General features: G+C 43.2%; 1 protein-coding gene across 6 annotated transcripts in view; it reads left to right on the forward strand.

The window, feature by feature from the left end:
• Window positions 1–3,733: 3,733 nt before the first annotated feature.
• Window positions 3,734–19,582, forward strand: part of POGZ (pogo transposable element derived with ZNF domain) — a 57,242-nt gene continuing 41,393 nt past the window's right edge. For 5 of the 6 annotated variants that reach the window (XM_046001240.1, XM_046001245.1, XM_046001242.1 and 2 more), the window contains exons 1-3: window positions 3,755–3,867; window positions 10,856–10,991; window positions 13,282–13,741. In XM_046001240.1, coding sequence (XP_045857196.1) covers window positions 13,335–13,741 — 407 coding nt within the window. In that variant the 5' untranslated portion in view covers window positions 3,755–3,867; window positions 10,856–10,991; window positions 13,282–13,334. Of the gene's footprint in view, window positions 3,868–10,855; window positions 10,992–13,281; window positions 13,742–19,582 lie in introns of all 6 variants that reach the window. The other variant, XM_046001241.1, reaches the window with a different exon arrangement.

Genomic DNA, 19,582 nt, shown 5'->3' on the forward strand with positions numbered 1-19,582 from the left:
TCAGGGGCACCTGGGTGGCTTTGTGGGTTAAGCCTCTGCCTCCAGCTCAAGTCATGGTCTTAGGGTCCTGGGATTGAGCCCCACATTGGGCTCTCTGCTTGGCGGGGAGCCTGCTTCCCCTCTCTCTGCCTGCCTCTCTGCCTACTTGAGATCTCTCTCTCTCTGTCAAATAAATAAAATCTTAAAAAAAAAAAAAAAAGGTGGCTCAGTGGCTCTGTTAGGGTGCCCAGGTGGCTCAGTCAGTTAAGTGTCTGTCTTCGGCTCAGGTCATCATCCCAGGGTTCTGGGATCAAGCCCCACATTGGACTCCCTGCTCAGCAGGGAGTCTGCTTCTCCCTCTGCCTCTCCCCCAGGCTTGTACTCTCTCTCTTGCTCACTCACTCTCCCTCTCTCAAATAAATAAAATCTTTTAAAAATTAATAATAAGGGGCGCCTGGGTGGCTCAGTGGGTTAAAGCCTCTGCCTTCAGCTCAGGTCATGGTCTCAGGGTCCTGGGATCAAGCCCCGCATCGGGCTCTCTGCTCAGCAGGGAGCCTGCGTCCCTCTCTCTCTCTGCCTGCTTCTCTGCCTAGTTGTGATCGCTGTCAAATAAATAAATAAAATTTTTAAATAAATAAATAAATAAGTAAAAATAAAAATTAATAATAAGTATTAGTATTATTTCTATAGTGGTCACATACCACAATAATATTTTAAATATATTCAGAGAAATAAAATATAGTATTAATTATACTGGTTTCTTTTAAATTTCTTAATATGGCCACTAAAAAACTTTAAATTATATAGATAGTTCAAATTATAAAAACTGAGGCATCTCCAAGATCAACCACTTAGTAAATATGTGTAGAAGGAATATGTTCTATTCAACCACAGCTTACTCGATTTCTGACTACAGGTATATATTAATGTTGAAGCCTTGCAGCTTCAGTGTTGGCTGACAATTTTGACAATGTTGACTTCACTGTTGCCTGAAAAAGAATGTACTTTCTATACCAGTTAGGCCCAAACACTGGTCAAAAATTTTAGAATATTTCTGCAGTTCACCTGCTTGTCTGGAACATTCCAGGGATATTTGTCTCCTTACAGACATAGTTCACTTTCAGTTCAGTCAGTCACTCTGGAAACTGAGTGACACAAATCTGGCTGGGTAACTGAGGGCCAGCTTCAGGTGTGCATTCCAAAAGCAATGACTAAAACATGAAATATAATACCTACTCATCAAAATCTGTGAAGCTCTTCTGAAGTGGTGACTTCGTTTTCACCAAATAGCCTAGCACCTTGCTGAAGTCTATGCTTCTGTTGAGCTCAGGTGCTTGAGCAGAAGAAAATGAGCATGGGACCCAGCTGACTCCATTGTCACGAACAGATGGAGTTGAACACTTGCATTCTTTGAACACATCAGTACCGCCCTTATTTAATTCCTCTGCAGCTTCACATGAACTGTGCTCAGCTGTCACGTCACATCAATAGGAAAGAACAATTTTACCAGCCAGTAGGGGTCTGGCATGTTTTCTCTCTCAGAACCTTTCTAATTAATTCGCTAAAGTCTTTAATCTACGGAAACAGCTCAGTAAATCTCTTCAACAAGTTTTCACCACTTAGCAGTCTGACAGCATTAAAGTAACTCGATCTCCATGTTCCCTTTTTCACCTTTTCCAAATATACTGAAAACTGAATAAAAACTAAGGGCAGAAACACAAAGAAGATTCCCACAACTCCTTCATTGAATCATGTGACTTGCAGAGCTCCTAGCTCTTACTCTCTTAACAAGTGAGGTAATAATGGAAACCAGGGCCCACTAATTGCTTTTGACATGAATAACTTGAATAATGCTTAGAAACCCCCCATCTGTGTCGAGTGAACTTAGCTTTTCCATATTTAAACAAACTTCTTAAGTTCCATCCTGACAAGAGGTTAGGCCCCTCTAGTTAATTAGGCACACTTTTTCCCCCTTGAAAACTTGAAGTGGTCCACATTCCAAGGTCAAGAGAACCCACATCTGGTAAAAGGGCTCCAGGATGGAAGCCTTCATACTAAACTTCAGTGATGAAATTACGTCATTGTGCTAGAGGGCTCCCATCCTAGTATTTCCCTGTGTGTAGTATGGGACATGGCATATTCACTCGTTCAACAATACTTATTGATTGCCGCATGCAAAGCACTTTGGAGGATATCCAGATAAACAATACTATAGCTGTCATTTAATGTGTCCCTATTACATCCTAGATCCTTTAAAATGCACAATGCTACATGGAGATTAACTCCATTTCACTGAAGAATAAAATAGAGCCCCTACATTTTAGGAGTTCACATTTCACAGATATTTCTGATATATAGCAAGGTATAGACCATATGTAAATGAAATCCTAAATGCTATTTTTTTCAAGATTTTATTCATTTATTTGAGATAGACTGCGAGCATGAGCAAGGGGAGGGCCATAGGGAGAGGGAGACGCTGAGCAGGGAGCCTGACATGGGGCTCCATCCCAGGACCCTGAGATCATGACCTGAGCCACCCAGGTGCCCCCCTAAATGCTATTTCTAATGAAATTAACAGGTATGTCAGATTGTTTAATTTGTAGTACCCAGCAGCATCCTGAACTAAGTACTCCCCAAATATTTGTTGACAACGCTAACCAGGAGAGAGAGGGAAAGAAGGAGACAGGCTATTTTCTATCTACACTAAGAATAACATGGCAAAAGATAGGTAAAATTTATGTAGCAATAAAGCAAAATTCCCTAAATCTGAATAAGAATCTACGTAAGTGACCTACCATAGAGATTTTTAAATTTTTTTTTATTTTTTATTTTTTAAAGATTTTATTTGTCAGAGAGAGAGGAGCGAGAGTGAGCACAAGCAGACAGAGTGGCAGGCGGAGACAGAGGGAGAAGCAGGCGGAGACAGAGGGAGAAGCAGGCGGAGGGAGAGGGAGAAGCAGGCTCCCCGCAGAGCAAGGAGCCCAATGTGGGACTCGATCCCAGGACACTGGGATCATGACCTGAGCCAAAGGCAGCTGCTTAACCAACTGAACCACCCAGGTGTCCCTACAATAGAGATTTTTTTAAAAAGAATCTTTGAATTAACCAGGGCTGACCTAGGTATAATCTTACCCACTCAAAAGAGACGTGTTATTAGAAAGAAGTAAAACAAAAACTAAGTCTTCACCTATGGAAATGTTCATTACTTATCAAGGTATGATGTTTTGGGAAGTCGACCTCCATTTGGCAAAATTACCATTACATCAAAGCCTTATTTTAAGTGTCAGGCGAGGGCAGAAGACAGAGCCTTGGAAAGCCTGACCCTGGGGGCCTTTCCAAATGTAATTTACATCTAAAGTAATTTGAGAGAGAAAAAGGAAGTAGGAAAAACTCTATTTTTAAAATCACATTTTAATTTTTTCTCCAGGTCACCTTATTTTCTGCACTCTCAGTATGGCTCCCCTAATGCAGTCTGAGGCCAAGAAGTGACGATGACAAAAAGAAATTATCAATAAGAAAAGGCGGCTCTAGGCGACCAGGGAGTAACCCACCCCCCCCCAGCCCCGGTCGGGCGTGGGGGCGGCGGGGCAACCTCGGCCCCATCCTCAACTCCCCGACCGCCAGCGCCCCCTCCCGGACGGCGGGCGCTCAACAGAGGCGCGCAGGCCGATGCGGCCATTCCCGGGACTTCAGGTTTTCTTTTCCCCTCTCCGCCGGTCCGCCCTGCCGCTTGGCGCCGCCACCCCGCTCCGCCCCCCTCTTCCCCTCGTCCCCGGTCGGTCCCGGCTCCGCGACTCCTGCCCGCGGAGCCCACGCACCCGCCTGCACGTCCAAAGCCTTCTTTCCCCCTGGAAAGTTTTTAGACGGTGGGGACTATTTTCTTTTAAGGTAACCTTCCACCAAACTAGAGGGAAAAGTTAACCGGAGGCCAGAGAAGGGCTGGGGCTCCGGAGGGACCCGCGGGAGCCTGGCTTTGGGAAAGGGGTTTCTCTCGCATGGAAATGAATAGCTGGGCTCCCAAACTAGAGTTGTGTGTTGGGTTAGTTGTAAAAGGTGCACGGTGGTGCTAAATATTTAAGATGGAGATTTTTTAAAAAATTAATAAATAATATAAAATAGATTCCACTAGACAAGTGGTTCTTGTCTTCAGACCTTGCAGTTCTTTGTATTGGTTCTCATGTAGTCTGTCCTATAGGGGAAACAAGATCCCCTAGGAGTGATTTAAGTCGTAGAGACAAAAGTCAAACCTTGAAACTGCCCTTAGGGTCAGTTTGCTGAATTCTGGAGAGTCAACAACCTATAGAAATATTTAATGATTGGGAAAACCCACTAGACCTGTATTTTTTTTTTTTTTAAGGATTTTGCTTATTTATCTGACAGAGATCACAAGTAGGCAGAAAGGCAGGTGGGAGTGGGTGAGGGGGAAGCAGGCTCCCCGCTGAGCAGAGAGCCCGATGCAGGATCCTAAGATCCTGAGATCATGACTTGAGCTGAAGGCAGAGGCTTAACCCACTGAGCCACCCAGGCGCCCCAGACCTGTATTTTTCAAACTGGGTGGCAAATCTGTTTGACAAGAATATTAGGGAGAGAGTAAGGGGGAAGGAAGGGAGGGAGAGGGGGAGGAAGGAGGGACAGTATTACATAGTAAGGATCAATATTCTTTCATGAAACCTGTATTGTGAGAGAATATTATGTGTGTTTGCATGTACCAGGTCGAAATGTAGAATAATTTCTTAGAGCCTTGCTGTCAAAAAATGTTTGAAAAACTTCTGCACTAGAAGAAATTATTTTAGGATGATAAGATTGGAAAGGATTGAAAAGTCATCCAATTTATGCCTCTGTACTTCATTTTAAAGAACACAGGCTTTAATTATCTTTCTTGCTTATTATCTTCCCATCTCAGCATCTGCTGTTAATGATTTGTAAATAATTTATCTCCTTAAAGCTATTATTTCAGCAAAGAAAGCTATAACTTCAAATGTGAAGGTAATTCTGCCAAGCTCCCTTTTTTCTGTGGCCCCTGGCCACATTCCACATGTGTCTGAAGACCCTGTCTCCCGAAAGCCTGGTTGCTGTGATATTATGTAATCATAGACTCCCCTTCTCTAGTTTATTTTAATTTATATTATTTAAGATATGTATTTTTCCTTTTTCTCTTATTGCTTATTTTAAAAGTTTTATATCCTGTGTAAATAATATGAAAGGCAGTAATGCTTGAATTTTACTTTGTTCCTTCTCAGTATAGGGGAAGCTCTGTTTTATGCTAACCTGGGACATGGTATGTGACTGAGTTTTCTGTCCTTACTACCCTGTTGCTGGTGTGTCACATGCTCCATTCATTCATTCATTCATTCATTCATTCCTGCCATTTAATTCAATATTTGTATCAGAAATCCCACAGGTATGTGTGGCTAAGGGTACTGATGGCAAGGAATACTCATAGTCAATAGTGAGACACTGGCCCAGTAACAACAACAAAATAATTATAATAATAAACATTACTCATGTTTACACTAATAGCCAACATTGACTCCGCACTTCTGTGCTAAGCATCTTACATGCATTTGGTCAGTGAATTCTCTTTAACCTGGTTTCACAGTTGAAGACACTAAGCTCAGACAAGGTTAAGTGAGGAACTAGCTAGTGCTTGGCCCGATTCCTCAACTACTGCCAGGCTCTCCTTTCACTTTTTTCCACTGACTTCCTGAATATTGGGCCTGAACATTTTCCCCCAGAGAGACCTCCGGCCTAAGAGGCAGTTGTGACGTCAGTGAGATGTTTATGTTCCTTGAAGTCACGCCTTGTGAACTGGTACCAGAGGTGCACCAGGCACACTGTGCAGATCTTGCCTACCAGGCAGGAGGGGGGGGTCATTCCAAACACAGGCTGAGGAAGAAGAGCCCCTGGGTGAAACATTCTCCAAGCTAGACACAGATGTGCATTGGGAGAGAGGAAGAGCTAACACTGGGAACTGACTTAACTGGTTCTCTTTCCTCTCTGGTTCATCATGGGTCAGCGATGCTATTCAGCTGGTTGTTCAACATTTTGAGCATCACTCCCGGCAATAAATCTCAGAATTTGACCTGTCACGAGGCAGTTGTGGGAGATCTATGAAGGAGAGGAACAGGATGGGGAGAACGTTAGTGCAATTAGAAAAGTAATATTTTGGAAAAACAGTGTGTCTTTATGAATAAATGACTTTAGCCTTAGTTGGCCCTTGGCGTCCATCTGCGTGAGGAAGATAAGGATTTGTTAGAGAAGGAATTGGGGGTGGGAGAGTGGAAATACTGAGATATTCAGCTTCTGACATTCAAAATAGAATTTTACAGCAAGACAAGAAATTTCTAAGCCAGGTTAGTGGCTTGAAAGAAGATTTCCTAAATTCCTTTCAAGATTTAAAAAAAAAAAATCTGTTTGACTCCCTGAAGATACCAGCTGGGAGGACTTAATTCAGGAGGTTCTTTTAAAGGGTATGACTGTCAAGCCATAAGGTCTGCTGCTCAGAGGTAGAAGGACACAGAGTGGAGGAAGGCAGGGAATCCTATGTTTGTTGGTCCTGGGGGATAATGGGAAGAAAGACTAGGAGAGAGAAGGGGGAAAGGGAAAACTCTCAGATGTCCTGATTTCTCCTTTCCAGATTTCTGTCTAGAGATGACATCTGGCATCTGGATGGCTCAGTCGGTTCTGCCTTCAGCTCTGGTCATAATCCCAGGGTCCTGGGATGGAGCCCTACATGGGGCTCCCTGCTCAGCAGGGGAGTCTGTTTCTCTCCCTCACCTCCACTGCCCTTGCTCATGCTCTCTCTCTCAAATGACGAGGTACATCATGTGATTGGGGGGAATAGCAGGGACCTGCTCCCATTGGGGCCCCTGAGAGGATGCTCTGTATCTTCCTCTGGCAATACACAGCCAGTAAAAGTGTACTCAGACCAAAGGCCCTGGGGTCCGGCTTTCCTGGGATGCTGTCGATGAGAGCCACAGTATCTGGCTGAGGAACTTGTTGGAGGGGTGACCTTAGCAAGCTAGAGCAAGGTGACACAGCAGGGAAGCCTGCCGAGCAAATCCCCTGCCTCCACCACCCAGGGCCAAGGCTCATTAATGAGCCTCAGAGACAAACTGTAGTTTGTGGAATCTGTAGAGCCAGAGAACTGAAGGGAGGCTGAGAGACAGCCATGAGTCCTGAGCAACCAAAGGCCAGCTCACAAGTTATATCTACCTGGTCTGGAACCTATCTTTCAGCTGCAAATATCAGCAGGACAAGCAGTGGCCTGGTGGGGAAGGGACAATGTCCCAAAGGCCAGAACAGTCAAAGAACATTCGCACTTAGGGGTCTCATGGATTCTGTCCTTTGTCATACAATTGCATAAGCTATACTTGCCCCTTAAACAATTTGGGAGGAAAGTGGAGAAAAGAGTAAAGGTCTGAGAAAACCAAGTGTTATTTTCTTTTCCTTTCTTTTCTTTTTTTCAAGATTTTATTTGCCAGAGAGAGAGAGAGAGAGTACAAGTAGGGAGACCAGCAGGCAGACAGAGAAGCAGATTCCCCCTCAGCAAGAAGCCAGACGTAAGACTCAATCCCAGGACTCCTGGTATCATGACCTGAGCCAAGGCAGACACTTAACCGACTAAGCCACCCAGGTGTCCCCAAGTGTTATTCTCCTAAAGAGAATGAGTGTTACCTAAAGGGATCGCTTAAATTTTTTTATAAGACTTAACTTCCTTTTTTGCTCTTCTTTAAATTATTTTTCCTTTAAATTATTTTTTTTAATATTTTATTTATTTGACAGAGAGAAATCACAAGCAGGCAGAGAGGCAGGCAGAGAGAGAGGAGGAAGCAGGCTCCCTGTGGAGCAGAGAACCTGTTGCAGGGCTCCATCCCAGGACCCTGAGATCATGACCTGAGTCGAAGGCAGAGGCTTTAACCCACTGAGCCACCCAGGCGCCCCTCCTTTGAATTATTTTAATGAGATAATTGTAAAATGTTTAAGAACCACAAGAAATAAGAAGTAATACAAGGAACTTATGCACCTACCACTCAGTGTAAAAAAAAAATAAATTACTGCCTGCCTACATGGCTCAGTTAGTTGAGCCTCAGACTCTTGGTTTTGGCTTAGGTCATGATCTCGGGGTTGGGGTAGTGAGTCCCACATTGGCTACACGCTCAGAGTGGAGTGGGCTTGAGAGAGTCTCTCTCTCCCTCTCCCTCCTTCTCTGCCCCTCCCCCACTTGTGCTTTCTTTCTCTCTCTCTCTCTCTCTAAATTAAATAAGTAAATAACGTCTTTAAGAAAAGGAAAACATTACCAATACAGTTGAAACTCCCAGTGTAGGGGCTCCAGGGTGACTCAGTCTATTACACGTCTGCCTTTGGCTCAGGTCATGATTCCAGAGTCCTGGGATCAAGCCCCACTCTGCCCAGTAGTACTCTGGATTTTACCAGAATGATGACAACAAACCTTTATTGCTGAGAAATATATCACTCCTCTGGAAAGACAGGGAGCAAAGTATCTTGACCAGTGAACCCAGGGCCTGACATTATTTTCCTGGGGTTCATACAGAAGCACACAAATGGGCTTCAAACCTGAAAGTATTTGCAAAATTTTATACATATGTACTAACGTGCATTTTTCCTAAGGAGATAATTTATAGCTTTCATAGAGATTTTCAAGGGGTTCATAATGCAGGAAAGGTGTAGATCCACTTCTCTTGACTAGGAATAAGATCTCTGAATAGGAGAAGCAGAGACCAGAGGTTCCCAGGAAGCAGGGTGCTTAGGAAAGAAGAAGCTCATATCACACCTGATTCACAAGGACTTACACACCAATGCATTTACACACCAACGTAGAAATGAGAACTATTTTCCTAGATGAATTAAGGCTAAATCATTTTGCTCCTATAAAATTACTTTAATTTGGTGAATCTTGACACTTTCACACATTTTCAGGTTTTGCTAACTTTATGTCTCAGGCAACACAAAAGACATTAAAAATAAATCTTTGGCTGTCTTAGGAGATGGCCCTCTTGCTACCTCTAACTCCTACTGTATATACTCAACAATAAGAAGAGACCCCAGAAGATGTGATCACCTACCTACACCAGAAACCTTTAAAACTAAATTCTAGAGGCTATCTGAGTCTCCTCATCTATAAAACAATGATGTTAATCCTCTTGTCCTTCAGAAGAGTGAATCAAGTTGTTTAATGTCTGTAGTTGTGTTCTGGAAATTATTCATGACTATAATAAAATACAAACACTGCTAAATTAGAAAAGAATGTATTCTAGAGAAAAAAAGGAAATTTTAATTAAATTTTACTTTGCAATCTATTACAGTGAACAAACCACATAACAAGTGTGTCTATAAAGTAATCCAATTAATTTTTCCATGAAGCTTTATGGAATCAGTTTAATTACTTGATAATCATACCTGCTCAACTCCGTAGCAACAACCTAGATGAAACAAATGTAGCTTTGCTTCTGGGTGTCTCTTAAATAATATTAATTTAATTCAAAGTTTAATGAAATTATTACCTTCCATGAAATCATACAGTAACTCAGCAAAGTCTTTTTTTTTTTTAAGATTTTATTTATTTATTTCACAGACAGAGATCACAAGTAGGCAGAGAGGTAGGCAGAGAGAGAGGAAGGGAAGCAGGCTCGCCGCTGAGCAGAGATCCAGACATGGGGCTCGATCCCAGGACCCTGGGATCATGACCTGAGTGAAGGCAGAGGCTTTAACCCACTGAGCCACCCAGGCACCCCTGGATCACTGCTTTTAAAGACATGTTGAAATCATTTGTCTCTGCCTTGACACTCTCCAAGCTACACGTGGTTCTAATTTTCAACTCGTGGCAGAAACCATAAGCCAAGAAAGCAAATAAGTGTTTCCATAAACTGTAGAAAAGAAACAGTCTCCGGCTACCTAACTATGAAATGAACTTGGGACTTCCATTAACTTTTGACCTTTCTTGGAAACCGATATGGAGAGGTTTCAATTTTTCTAAGTTGGCTCTTGAAGACGGGGTACTTTTTTAGCAGCCATATTAAGGTACAACTTCTTCAATATACCAAAGTGGACTGGCTTTCATACCCCTTCCAAATATGTTGTAGAGGCACATGTGAATGGAATTCTAAGGTTTCTGTGTTCTGCTTCTTTGGTTTCCCATCATTATCAAGATGGGTCAAATCTAAGAGACCACAGCTATCAGTACTATTCATTCTAGAAACTTGTGCGTCAGCTGAGGACAGCAAAATGTTCCAACACTGTCCAAATTAATATTGCCTTTAGCACAGGGAATACATTCCGGAAATGGGAGAGAACTAACTATAGAGTCCTTTTGCAGACGTTGCTCTAGTGTTGCAAGGTGGTGGAGTTCTCTTCATATCCCCTGAAGTTATAAAATGTCTCTAGTACTGATTTCTTCCAGCAATTAGTCATTCAGCAGTTGATCAATCCTCCTGCTGTGGCATAGTTAGGACATCTCTTATAATGTCAAAGAGCTTGCTCCATTCCCTGATTGCTGATCCTTACCTTTGTTTCCTGAACTCTTTCCTCAAAGATGCCTCAGGGACACCAAAAAACTCCCATTTTAACATTCAGCATGATGGTCTTCCTTTATTTCTTTGTGGCAGGCAGGGCACCATGACTCACACATTTTGTTAGCCATTATGGGTCAGAACTGTCTCCCAGCAGGATTCCTGGGTGGATCAGTCCATTGTGCCCCCGACTCTTGGTTTCAGCTGTGGTCATGATCTCTGGATCCTGGGATTGAGCCTGAGTAGAATCTAGTGGGGCTCCATGCTGCAGGATTCTCTCTCTCCCCTCACCCCTTCCCCCTCTAAGAAATAAATAAATCTTAAACAAAACAAAACCTGTCTTCCAGGACACAAACAAAATTACAGAAAAATAGGTCACAGAGAACTAAACAACACACTGCAGAACTCAGTTGAAGCAGCAGCTCCACGGTTCCCACCTGGTCCGGGCCACCATCACCTCACTTGGATTATTGCAAATGGCTCGTAAGTCATCTTCATGCATATACTTTCCCCTACCAGTTATTCTCCAAAAGCAGCCAGAGTGTTCCTTTAAAAATGTTAGTCAGGTCATGTCACTCCTGGGCTCAAAATTCTCCAATGAATTCACTTTCACTAAGAGAAAAATCTGAAATTGGCTTCACTTTCTTCAGGTCTGAGCTCAAATGTCGCCTTAATCATGAATCATTTTCCAACCACCCCACGTAAAATAATGACTTTCCTATCCCCACCTCTGTACCGCTCCCAATTCCACCTCTCCTGCCCTTTTCCCCATCCATAGCACCTAGCATATTGTCACCTACTATATATCTGCTGATATAATATGTGGTAGATTATAGTTTCCAAGATGGCAACAAGATTTCCCATGCCACAGACTCTTCTTACCATGTGGTATTTCTACTACTTCCTTCGAGAGATGTTTCCCACTGGCCTTCAATCGAGGGCAGCCTGCAAATGTGGTGGAAGCGATGCTTTGTGACCTCTGTGGCTAGGTCACAAAAAGCCATACAATTTCTGCCTGGTCCTCTTGAGGCACTCAATCTTGGAATTCAGCCACTATGATATGAGGAAGCCCAGGCCACATGGAGAGGCCAACAGTCAGCTGTTCTGGCCAACAGCCATCACCAACTTCCAGATATTTGAGGAAGCTTTTGAGATGATTTCAACCCCAGCTACTGTATGAGACTCCAAGTGAAAATTGCTTGGCTTAGCTTAATTGCCTCCCAGAACCATGAAAGACAACAATAAAATTGTTGTAGTTCTAAGCCACCAAGTTTTGGGGCCACTTGTTATTCAACGACAGATATTGGAACAATTTGTCTATGTATATATTGTATATCTCCCCCAATTAGAGTACAAGTTTCATGAAATCAGGAATTTTGTTTGCTTGCTTTGTTGCTGTACTCCCAACACCTAGACCAGGGCTTGCATATAGCAAAGTACTCAATAAAAAATGTGGTGAAGAAGTGAATGAATACATGACAGATTTTCAGCATGGTACGCTAATGGTTATTGGTCAACAGTGTACCATACAAGTCCGCTGGACTAGACCTCATTGGCAGAGAGGATGAGCTTGAATTTTCAGTATGGCCAAATACATTTCAGCAAGAATATTTCAGAGGCAAATAATATTATAATGAATTATAATTACTGCAGGAAGGCATAAAATAGGATTTGAGCTTCATGTAGAATTTGTCTTCTCGTGATTGATTCCATAATCCCATCATGGACTTTTCCAGATCAGGTCTGGAAAGGCTTCAGAAGCACTTTCAGAAGGATTAGTGATTTTTTTTTTCCAATCCAAATAATAAAGTTCTTGCTAAAAATGACAAGCTGAAATCACTCACATGTTCTTGGTATGAAATGAGACGAAGTGGAATGAAAATGGATGGCATCGTGTACACACACATGCAGGGGTGCACAATTTGTAATGCCTACTTCCATGGCCTATTTTCGGTCTGGTGGTTTGAATGGAATGTACATACATAAAAAAATGGATAAATATGGTTCTGAATCCCCCCAGACTTGCATTAAGTACTTCAATTTACATTTGGTTTGGAGCAAATATTTGTGTATTGCTTGGAGAGCAACAATATACTCACATTCCAAGGAAAATATTACAATATTAGGAACTCTGTAAGTAAAAAGGGACAAAATTTCTTAGCCACCTGGAAGTTACTTTTTGTTTGGGGAAGAATTACAGGAGAATGGTCTTGACTGGACCCATTGGTTTCTTTGGGCCAATCCATCTCAGCCTCGATTGGACCAAAAAGAACAGATGTGGAATCTACGTTTTCTTAGAATGAAGGATCTCTGCTGAGTCTATTGAAAATGGCTTCAAAGTAGTTTCCATACATGAATCACTTTGATAAACAATATATGCGCTCTTTTTCCAGAATCCAGAAGCCCTCAGAGTAAAAATGGCTTTTAAAAATTCTTCACTTAAGGCTAATGCCATAAGGCTTCTTGGCTGAATGCCTCCTGAGGAAGAGTGTGTGCCATTTTGCTGCCTTTGTTCTAATGACAGTTGTTGGTGCCATTGGGCCTCACCATCTAGCCTGAGGTATGAGGTTCCACTCTGGGTTAGGTTCAAGCCTTGGCTGGAAAGTGAGGAGATTCCCAAAATTTACTTGGGAAGTCCAGGCAAGTGATTTGGGCAATCTTTTCTTTGGAAATGCCATTTTTCTCACCAAAATTTATATGTTGCTTCTGAAGCTAATTATTCTTTATTTCATTTAAAAAAAAAAAATGTTTTTATTTATTTATTTATTTGCAGGCCCAGACAAACTTGACTAGAAAAGAAGCCCAGGCTGGAGTTAGAATGAGCCCATGACGTGCCACACGCTCCAACCAATTGCAAGGCCACGAGAGGGGGAGGGCGGAAGTGACGAGACGTATCCCTCCGCGGGGCGAGAGGGTCGGTGGGGGGAGTCGGCGTCTCTCTCCCCCGCGCCAGCTCCCGTACACGGAGCCGCATTCCTTGGCCCCCCCACCCCCTCCCTCGGGGCCCCCCCGCCCCCCTCGGGAAAAAAATCCACCCCAAATCACCCGAACCCGAGGGAGGTTTCTTTCACCCTCGGGGAGAGGAGCTCTCAGCGGTTCCCTCTCAGCCGTCTCCCCCAAGCCCCCGTCCCCTCCCCTGCTCCCACCCCCTTCTCCCGGCGCCGGGTGCAAGGTCCCTTTAAGGCGACGGCGCCTTCCTCGGGTCAGACTACCGGCGGCGACGACCACGGGAGGTGAGTGAGCGAGCGGGCGAGCCTTCTCTCTCCCCACCCCCTTCTCCCGGGGGTTCCGTTATCTTTTCGCTAGGCGAGGCGCTCCGAGGCGAGACAATGAGAGGGGGATGGGGCGGGTGCGCGAGGGGTGGGGGCGGGGACCCGGTAGCGCGCGCCCCCGCCCCCCGCAAGTGGCGGTGCGGCTCGCGGTGGCGGCGGGCGTGGGGCGCGGCGCGCGAGCGCGAGTGTGAGTGCAGGAGCCGCGGGGCGGGTCGGGCCGGGCCGGGCAGCCCCTACTTGCCTGCCGGCCGCCCCCGCCCCGCGGCGTCCGCCGCGGCGCGCGCGCGCGCGCGCACTCGCGCCCCACGGCCCCGCACACACCCGACGTCCACACGCACGCCCGGCGCGAGGCGTCTCGAAGGAGTGGGCGGGCGCGGGCGCGGGCGGCCCGCGAGGAAGGGGGCGGGGGCGCGGGCGGCTGTGAGACGGCTGGGCGCGACGGGAGGGGCGGGCGAGGGGGCGAGGCCGCGGCGAGGTGACGTCCCAGGGTGGGGGTTAGTGCTCGGTTCTCCCGCCGCGTCCCCGCCGGCGAAGGAGTGGGGCGCTCTTTTTGAGCGCGAGGAGGAAAATGAGTGATCACTGTGCCGCTCCCTTGTGTTATGTAATCTCAGCTCGGTCCAGTAGTACATCCTAAGCTTTAGTGCACTGCAGTTAGTTTACAAAGTCTCCTCCCTTGGCCCTAAAATTTCTTTGGGTTGGCGCCGTGATTTATAAAATGGGATGAGGCGGAAAATCTTTTATTTTCTGATGATTATATCCTGCCGCGGTGGGCGCCATGTTTATCCCAGGGACTATTTTTTCTACATTCTCAGCACCTATTGGAAAGGAGTGTCATTGATCCACCTGCTTTCCTTCCTTTCTGCGAGTTGCCCTGATTTCCTCTCCGGTCAGACGCGGAGTTATTAACAGGGCATAACTGGACATATCTCTGCTCACTTTTCTTGAACGTTCTCAGCTCAGAAAAAGGTAGAGCTGAGAAGAGTCTTGGAAGTCAATTAGCCCAGTCTCGTTTTCGAAATGGAAATTGGGAAAGAGCTGTACCATTTCAGAACAACTGCCTTCTTGTTGCAGATTGTAGACTAGTCTACTACACTCTTTTAGACACCTCCCACCGCAGCTCAAAACCCCAGAGAAATGGAGTTTTACTTTCAAAGGATTTTCCCTTCTTGAGGGAGGGGAAATGGCAGGGGCATGGAGGGCTGCTTCGTGATGAACGACGTTGAATTTCCAGATCCTGAGCTGCTCTTGGGACTGGGAGTTGGACTCTGAATTCGAACTAGTTCGCACAATCTTTAACTTTGGGATACTTAAAAAGTTCCTTGGAGATTGTTGAAAGAGCTGTTTGGGAGCCCTCATCCCCAAGTCTCTTTGAGTGAGATAGGAAATGCCATCTTCTCTACATTTTTAACTCGCAGCCCTTTGGCTGAGGTAACCACCCCATTGAGAATTATTGGTTTAGTGTAAAAGTGCTCGATATATAATATTAAAACAATTAAATGGCAATTTACGTCCTTGATTTCCTTCCCCTTAAAGTACCGTTATAACAATTATGATGGTGGTATATCTCAAACTAAAAGAACAGAATGGAGATTCTTGGGATGAACAGGATTTTGTTTCCACCTAGACTGGTGGTACAGTCTAGGAAAGCAGGGTTTTGTTTGTTTTTGTTTGTTTGTTTTAGATTTATTTGAGAGAACAAACAAGAGAGAGCACAATTAGGGGGTGGAGGGGCAGAGGGGGAGGGAGAAGCAAGATTCTGCCCTGTGCAGGGAGCCGGGTGTTGGTCTGGGTTGCAGGGCCCTGAGATCATAACCTGAGCTGAAGGCAGGTGCTTAACGGATTGGGCCACCCAGGCTCCCTGGGAAAGCAGTTCTTAAAGTGTGGCCCGCTGATCTCTGGGGATTCTTCATACCCTTTCAGGGGAGCTGAGAGATCATAATTATTTTCAAAATAGAAAATGCTAAGATGCTATTTATCTTTTTTCCAGTGACATTTGCACTGATGGTCCAAAAGCAAAGCTGGGTAAAGGTACTGGTGGCGCCTTAGCACACCATGTGAGAATGCCCTTGATGAAGCAGTAAAAATGATTTTTACTAAAGCTCAACTCTTTAGTACTTTTTTTTTTTAATTTTTAAGAATCTGAATGGGAAGGATGCATAAAGCACTTACGCTGCCTAAGAAGGTATGATCCTTCTCGTAATGAAAAGCACTTGTGAGATTAGTTATGAGCTGCTTATTTCATGGAACAGCATTTTTACTTGGAAGAACGAATGACAAACTACAGTTTTTCTCACTTTAATGTTTGGCACATATTTTCTTCATAGTGAGGTGAGCCTGTTGTTTTGAGGAAAGCAAATGACAGTATTTGTTGTTAAAGATAAAAATTTGAGAGTGAAAGTTAGAATTTGTTAAAAGTTGACATTTCAGGTTCGACAGCTTTCCCAGTCCTTTTAAGCCTTTTCTTAAAACATCAGTGTTAATGACTGTGATTTTTAAATCTTTTTAATATTATATTTATAGTGAAATATGTCAGCATTTAAAGGATGAGCATCTCAGTAAATCTTTATTTCCTAAGTGAGCAATATCTGATGTTTCAAAATCATCATGGGTCAATGATCTTTTCAGAGTGCAAGGTATACCAGTGTATTTTATTTTACTTTATTATTTTTTTTTAAGATTTTATTTATTTGTCAGAGAGAGAGGGGAAGAGCACTAGCCCAAGCAGGCTCCCTGCAGGACTCCATCCCAAGATTCTGGGATCAGGTCTAACCTGAAGGCAGATGCTTAACTGACTGAGCCACCCAGGCATTCCTACACCAGTGGATTTTAACATGTGACAAAGTAGGAAAAGTTGATTGATAGGGATTTAGATCCCAAGATGCAACTATTCTTTTTTTTTTTTTTTAATTTTATTTATTTATTTGACAGACAGATCACAAGTAGGGAGAGAGGCAGGCAGAGAGAGAGGAGAAAGCAGGCTCACTGCTGAGCAGAGAGCCCGATGCGAGGCTCGATCCCAGGACTCTGGGATCATGACCTGAGCCAAAGGCAGAGGCTTTAACCCACTGAGCCACCCAGGTGCCCAAGATGCAACTATTCTTTAAGAAACTATCATTTGGGGGCGCCTGGGTGGCTCAGTGGGTTAAAGCCTCTGCCTTCGGCTCAGGTCATGATCCCAGGGTCCTGGGATCGAGCTCCGCATCGGGCTCTCTGCTCAGCAGGGAGCCTGCTTCCTCCTCTCTCTCTGCCTGCCTCTCTGCCTACTTGTGATCTCTGTCAAATAAATAAAATCTTTAAAAAAAAAAGAGAGAGTGTATTCTTAAATGTTTTGTTTGTTTTTTAAAACATTTTTCCTGTTCCAAATGTTCTTTTTTTTTTTTTAAAGATTTTATTTATTTGACAGAGATCACAAGTAGAAAGAGAGGCAGGCAGAGAGAGATAGAGGAAGAAGCAGTCTCCCCGCTGAGCAGAGAGCCCGATGTGGGGCTCGATCCCAGGATCCTGGGATCATGACCTGAGCTGAAGGCAGAGGCTTTAATCCACTGAGCCACCCAGGTGCCCCCCAAATGTTCTTTTTATCTTGGTTTATGGGCGGGTATGTACCAGTAGTGAATTGAAAATGTTAAATTCTGAATTCTTCATTCCTGGTATTTACTTTACATCTATAAAAGAACCAGACAAATTAAAGGAGTTGAAAGCTTCAAGAGCCAAATCTGTCTGGAGTGTTTTGGTAGAAAGCATGTTTTCCTAATATTATTTGAGATGAGGGTAGAGAAACATTTGCTGCCCATTAAGTACCTCAAAAGTAGGCTGACAGGTGTATCTGCTGGATTCTTTTTGTTGTTTTTAAATAACAGGTTGTTTATAAAGATTCTTTGTATCTTGTTTTTCGATTATGTAGACTTTTACTAATTAGGGCTTGAGTATAGACTACCATATTTGCCAGCACTTAAGATATAACTAATTAATTTCTCTCTAGAAAGATGTATCTGGTATACCCATATTCTGGATGGAAAGATGAATGCCAGAGATTTAAAAGGCTATGGGAATTGCTGATAGTCCTTTGTGAGCCTCAGTGTTGAGTAAAGCCTACTGAGTACACAAAAATTATGTTGTCAGTGTAATTACTGTTATAAAATACAGAAGTTAGATAGGTTACCAAGATATCAGGTAATGGGTTGGATTAATGGAAGATGGCAAAGTTCATCTCCTCTTAGAGTACCTCCTTGGTAGCCTACATAATCCACCTTAGATTCATGTCTTTTTTCTAACATTACTTAATTATCATGGACATTTTAAGAAGCGTGTATATACAATCTATATGAAAATTGCTCCTAGAAGTAAGAACACATTAACAGAAAATTGAGTCAACAGGGCTACCAGTTTTACTAAATGGCAAAAAGATAGTGCAGAATAGGGTAGCACAAAAATATCACAACCAAAATATGAATAGGTAGTTTTTACCCCCAGCTTTTTTCTTTTTTAAAATTTCAGCTTTATTGAGGTAAAATTGACAAATAAAATTAAGAGATTTAAAGTGTACATTATGGTGATTTCATGTACATTGTGAGAAGACTCTCTCCATCTAGTTAACACATTCATCATCTCACATTTTTTTTTTTTAATCTTTTATGTTTCTTTAATTCCTTTTAGTAAATGTCTCTTTCATTAAATATAAGCTCCGAAAGGGCAGGGACCATATTTGACTGCATCATTCAATATTTGCTCCCTTATATATAGAATGTATTGTGTCCTTGGTCACTCTTTTATGGAATTAATTGATATATAAATACCTAGTGGGATGAACAAATGCAAATGTTTAAACATATAGAAAAGGTATCATATCTGAATATTAAGTCCAAATTCCACATTTCACCAATGAAATATTGTACATATATTTTTGCTTTGTAATTAGATACTATATGTACAGATGAGAATTAGACAGGTCTTAATTTCTATGGAAGAATCTGGTCTTTATATGACCAGGATCAGGTTGTTTAAAATCAGCCCCAGGTTTCTAGATAAATTCTCTCTTTCTCTCTGTTCCTTTCCTTCTTTCTGTCTCTCCGTCTTTTAATTTTTCTTATAGTCCAATGAACACTGCTCATGACCATAGCTGCTTTTTGCTCCAAACACATACATAGTCCTTTCTGTTGGTGAAATTGGCTGGACTACTTGTGAAGTCTGATGCCTTCTTTATTCATGCACATCTCACATTTTTTGTGTGAGAAATTTTAAGTTCTACTTTCAGCAAATTTCAATTATATGATACTGTGTTATTAGTTATAGTCACCATGTTTTGCATTAGATCCTCATCTTACTCATCTGATCTCCCAACTTTTTATTAAGAAAATTTCATCCATAGGGGGCACTAGGGTGGCACAGTCGGTTAAGCATCTACCTTCAGCTCAGGTCATAATCCCAGGGTCCTGGAATCAAGTCCTGCATTGGACTCTCTGCTCAGCGGAGAGCCTACTTGTCCTTTTCCCTCTCTGCACCCCTCCCCACCCCGTTTGTGCCCTCTTTGTGAAATAAATAAGTAAAATCTGTAAAAAAGAAAAAAAAACAACAGCAGCAAAAACAAAACCTTACGCATGTAAAAGTCAAAGAATACAATACAAGTACGGGCAGCAAACCCATTACCCAGACATGACTTTTTTTTAAACGTACTAATGTCTATAAAGAAAGTACCAAAATGTGCATGTTTGCTGAAACACTTGAAAGTGAGTCGTGACACTTTCACTAAATATTTCATGCATTTGCTAAGAATAAATACATCCTCCTGCATAACTCTGATGTAAC

This window comes from Meles meles, chromosome 1 (assembly GCF_922984935.1).
Source record: "Meles meles chromosome 1, mMelMel3.1 paternal haplotype, whole genome shotgun sequence".
Classification (NCBI taxonomy): Eukaryota; Metazoa; Chordata; class Mammalia; order Carnivora; family Mustelidae; genus Meles; species Meles meles.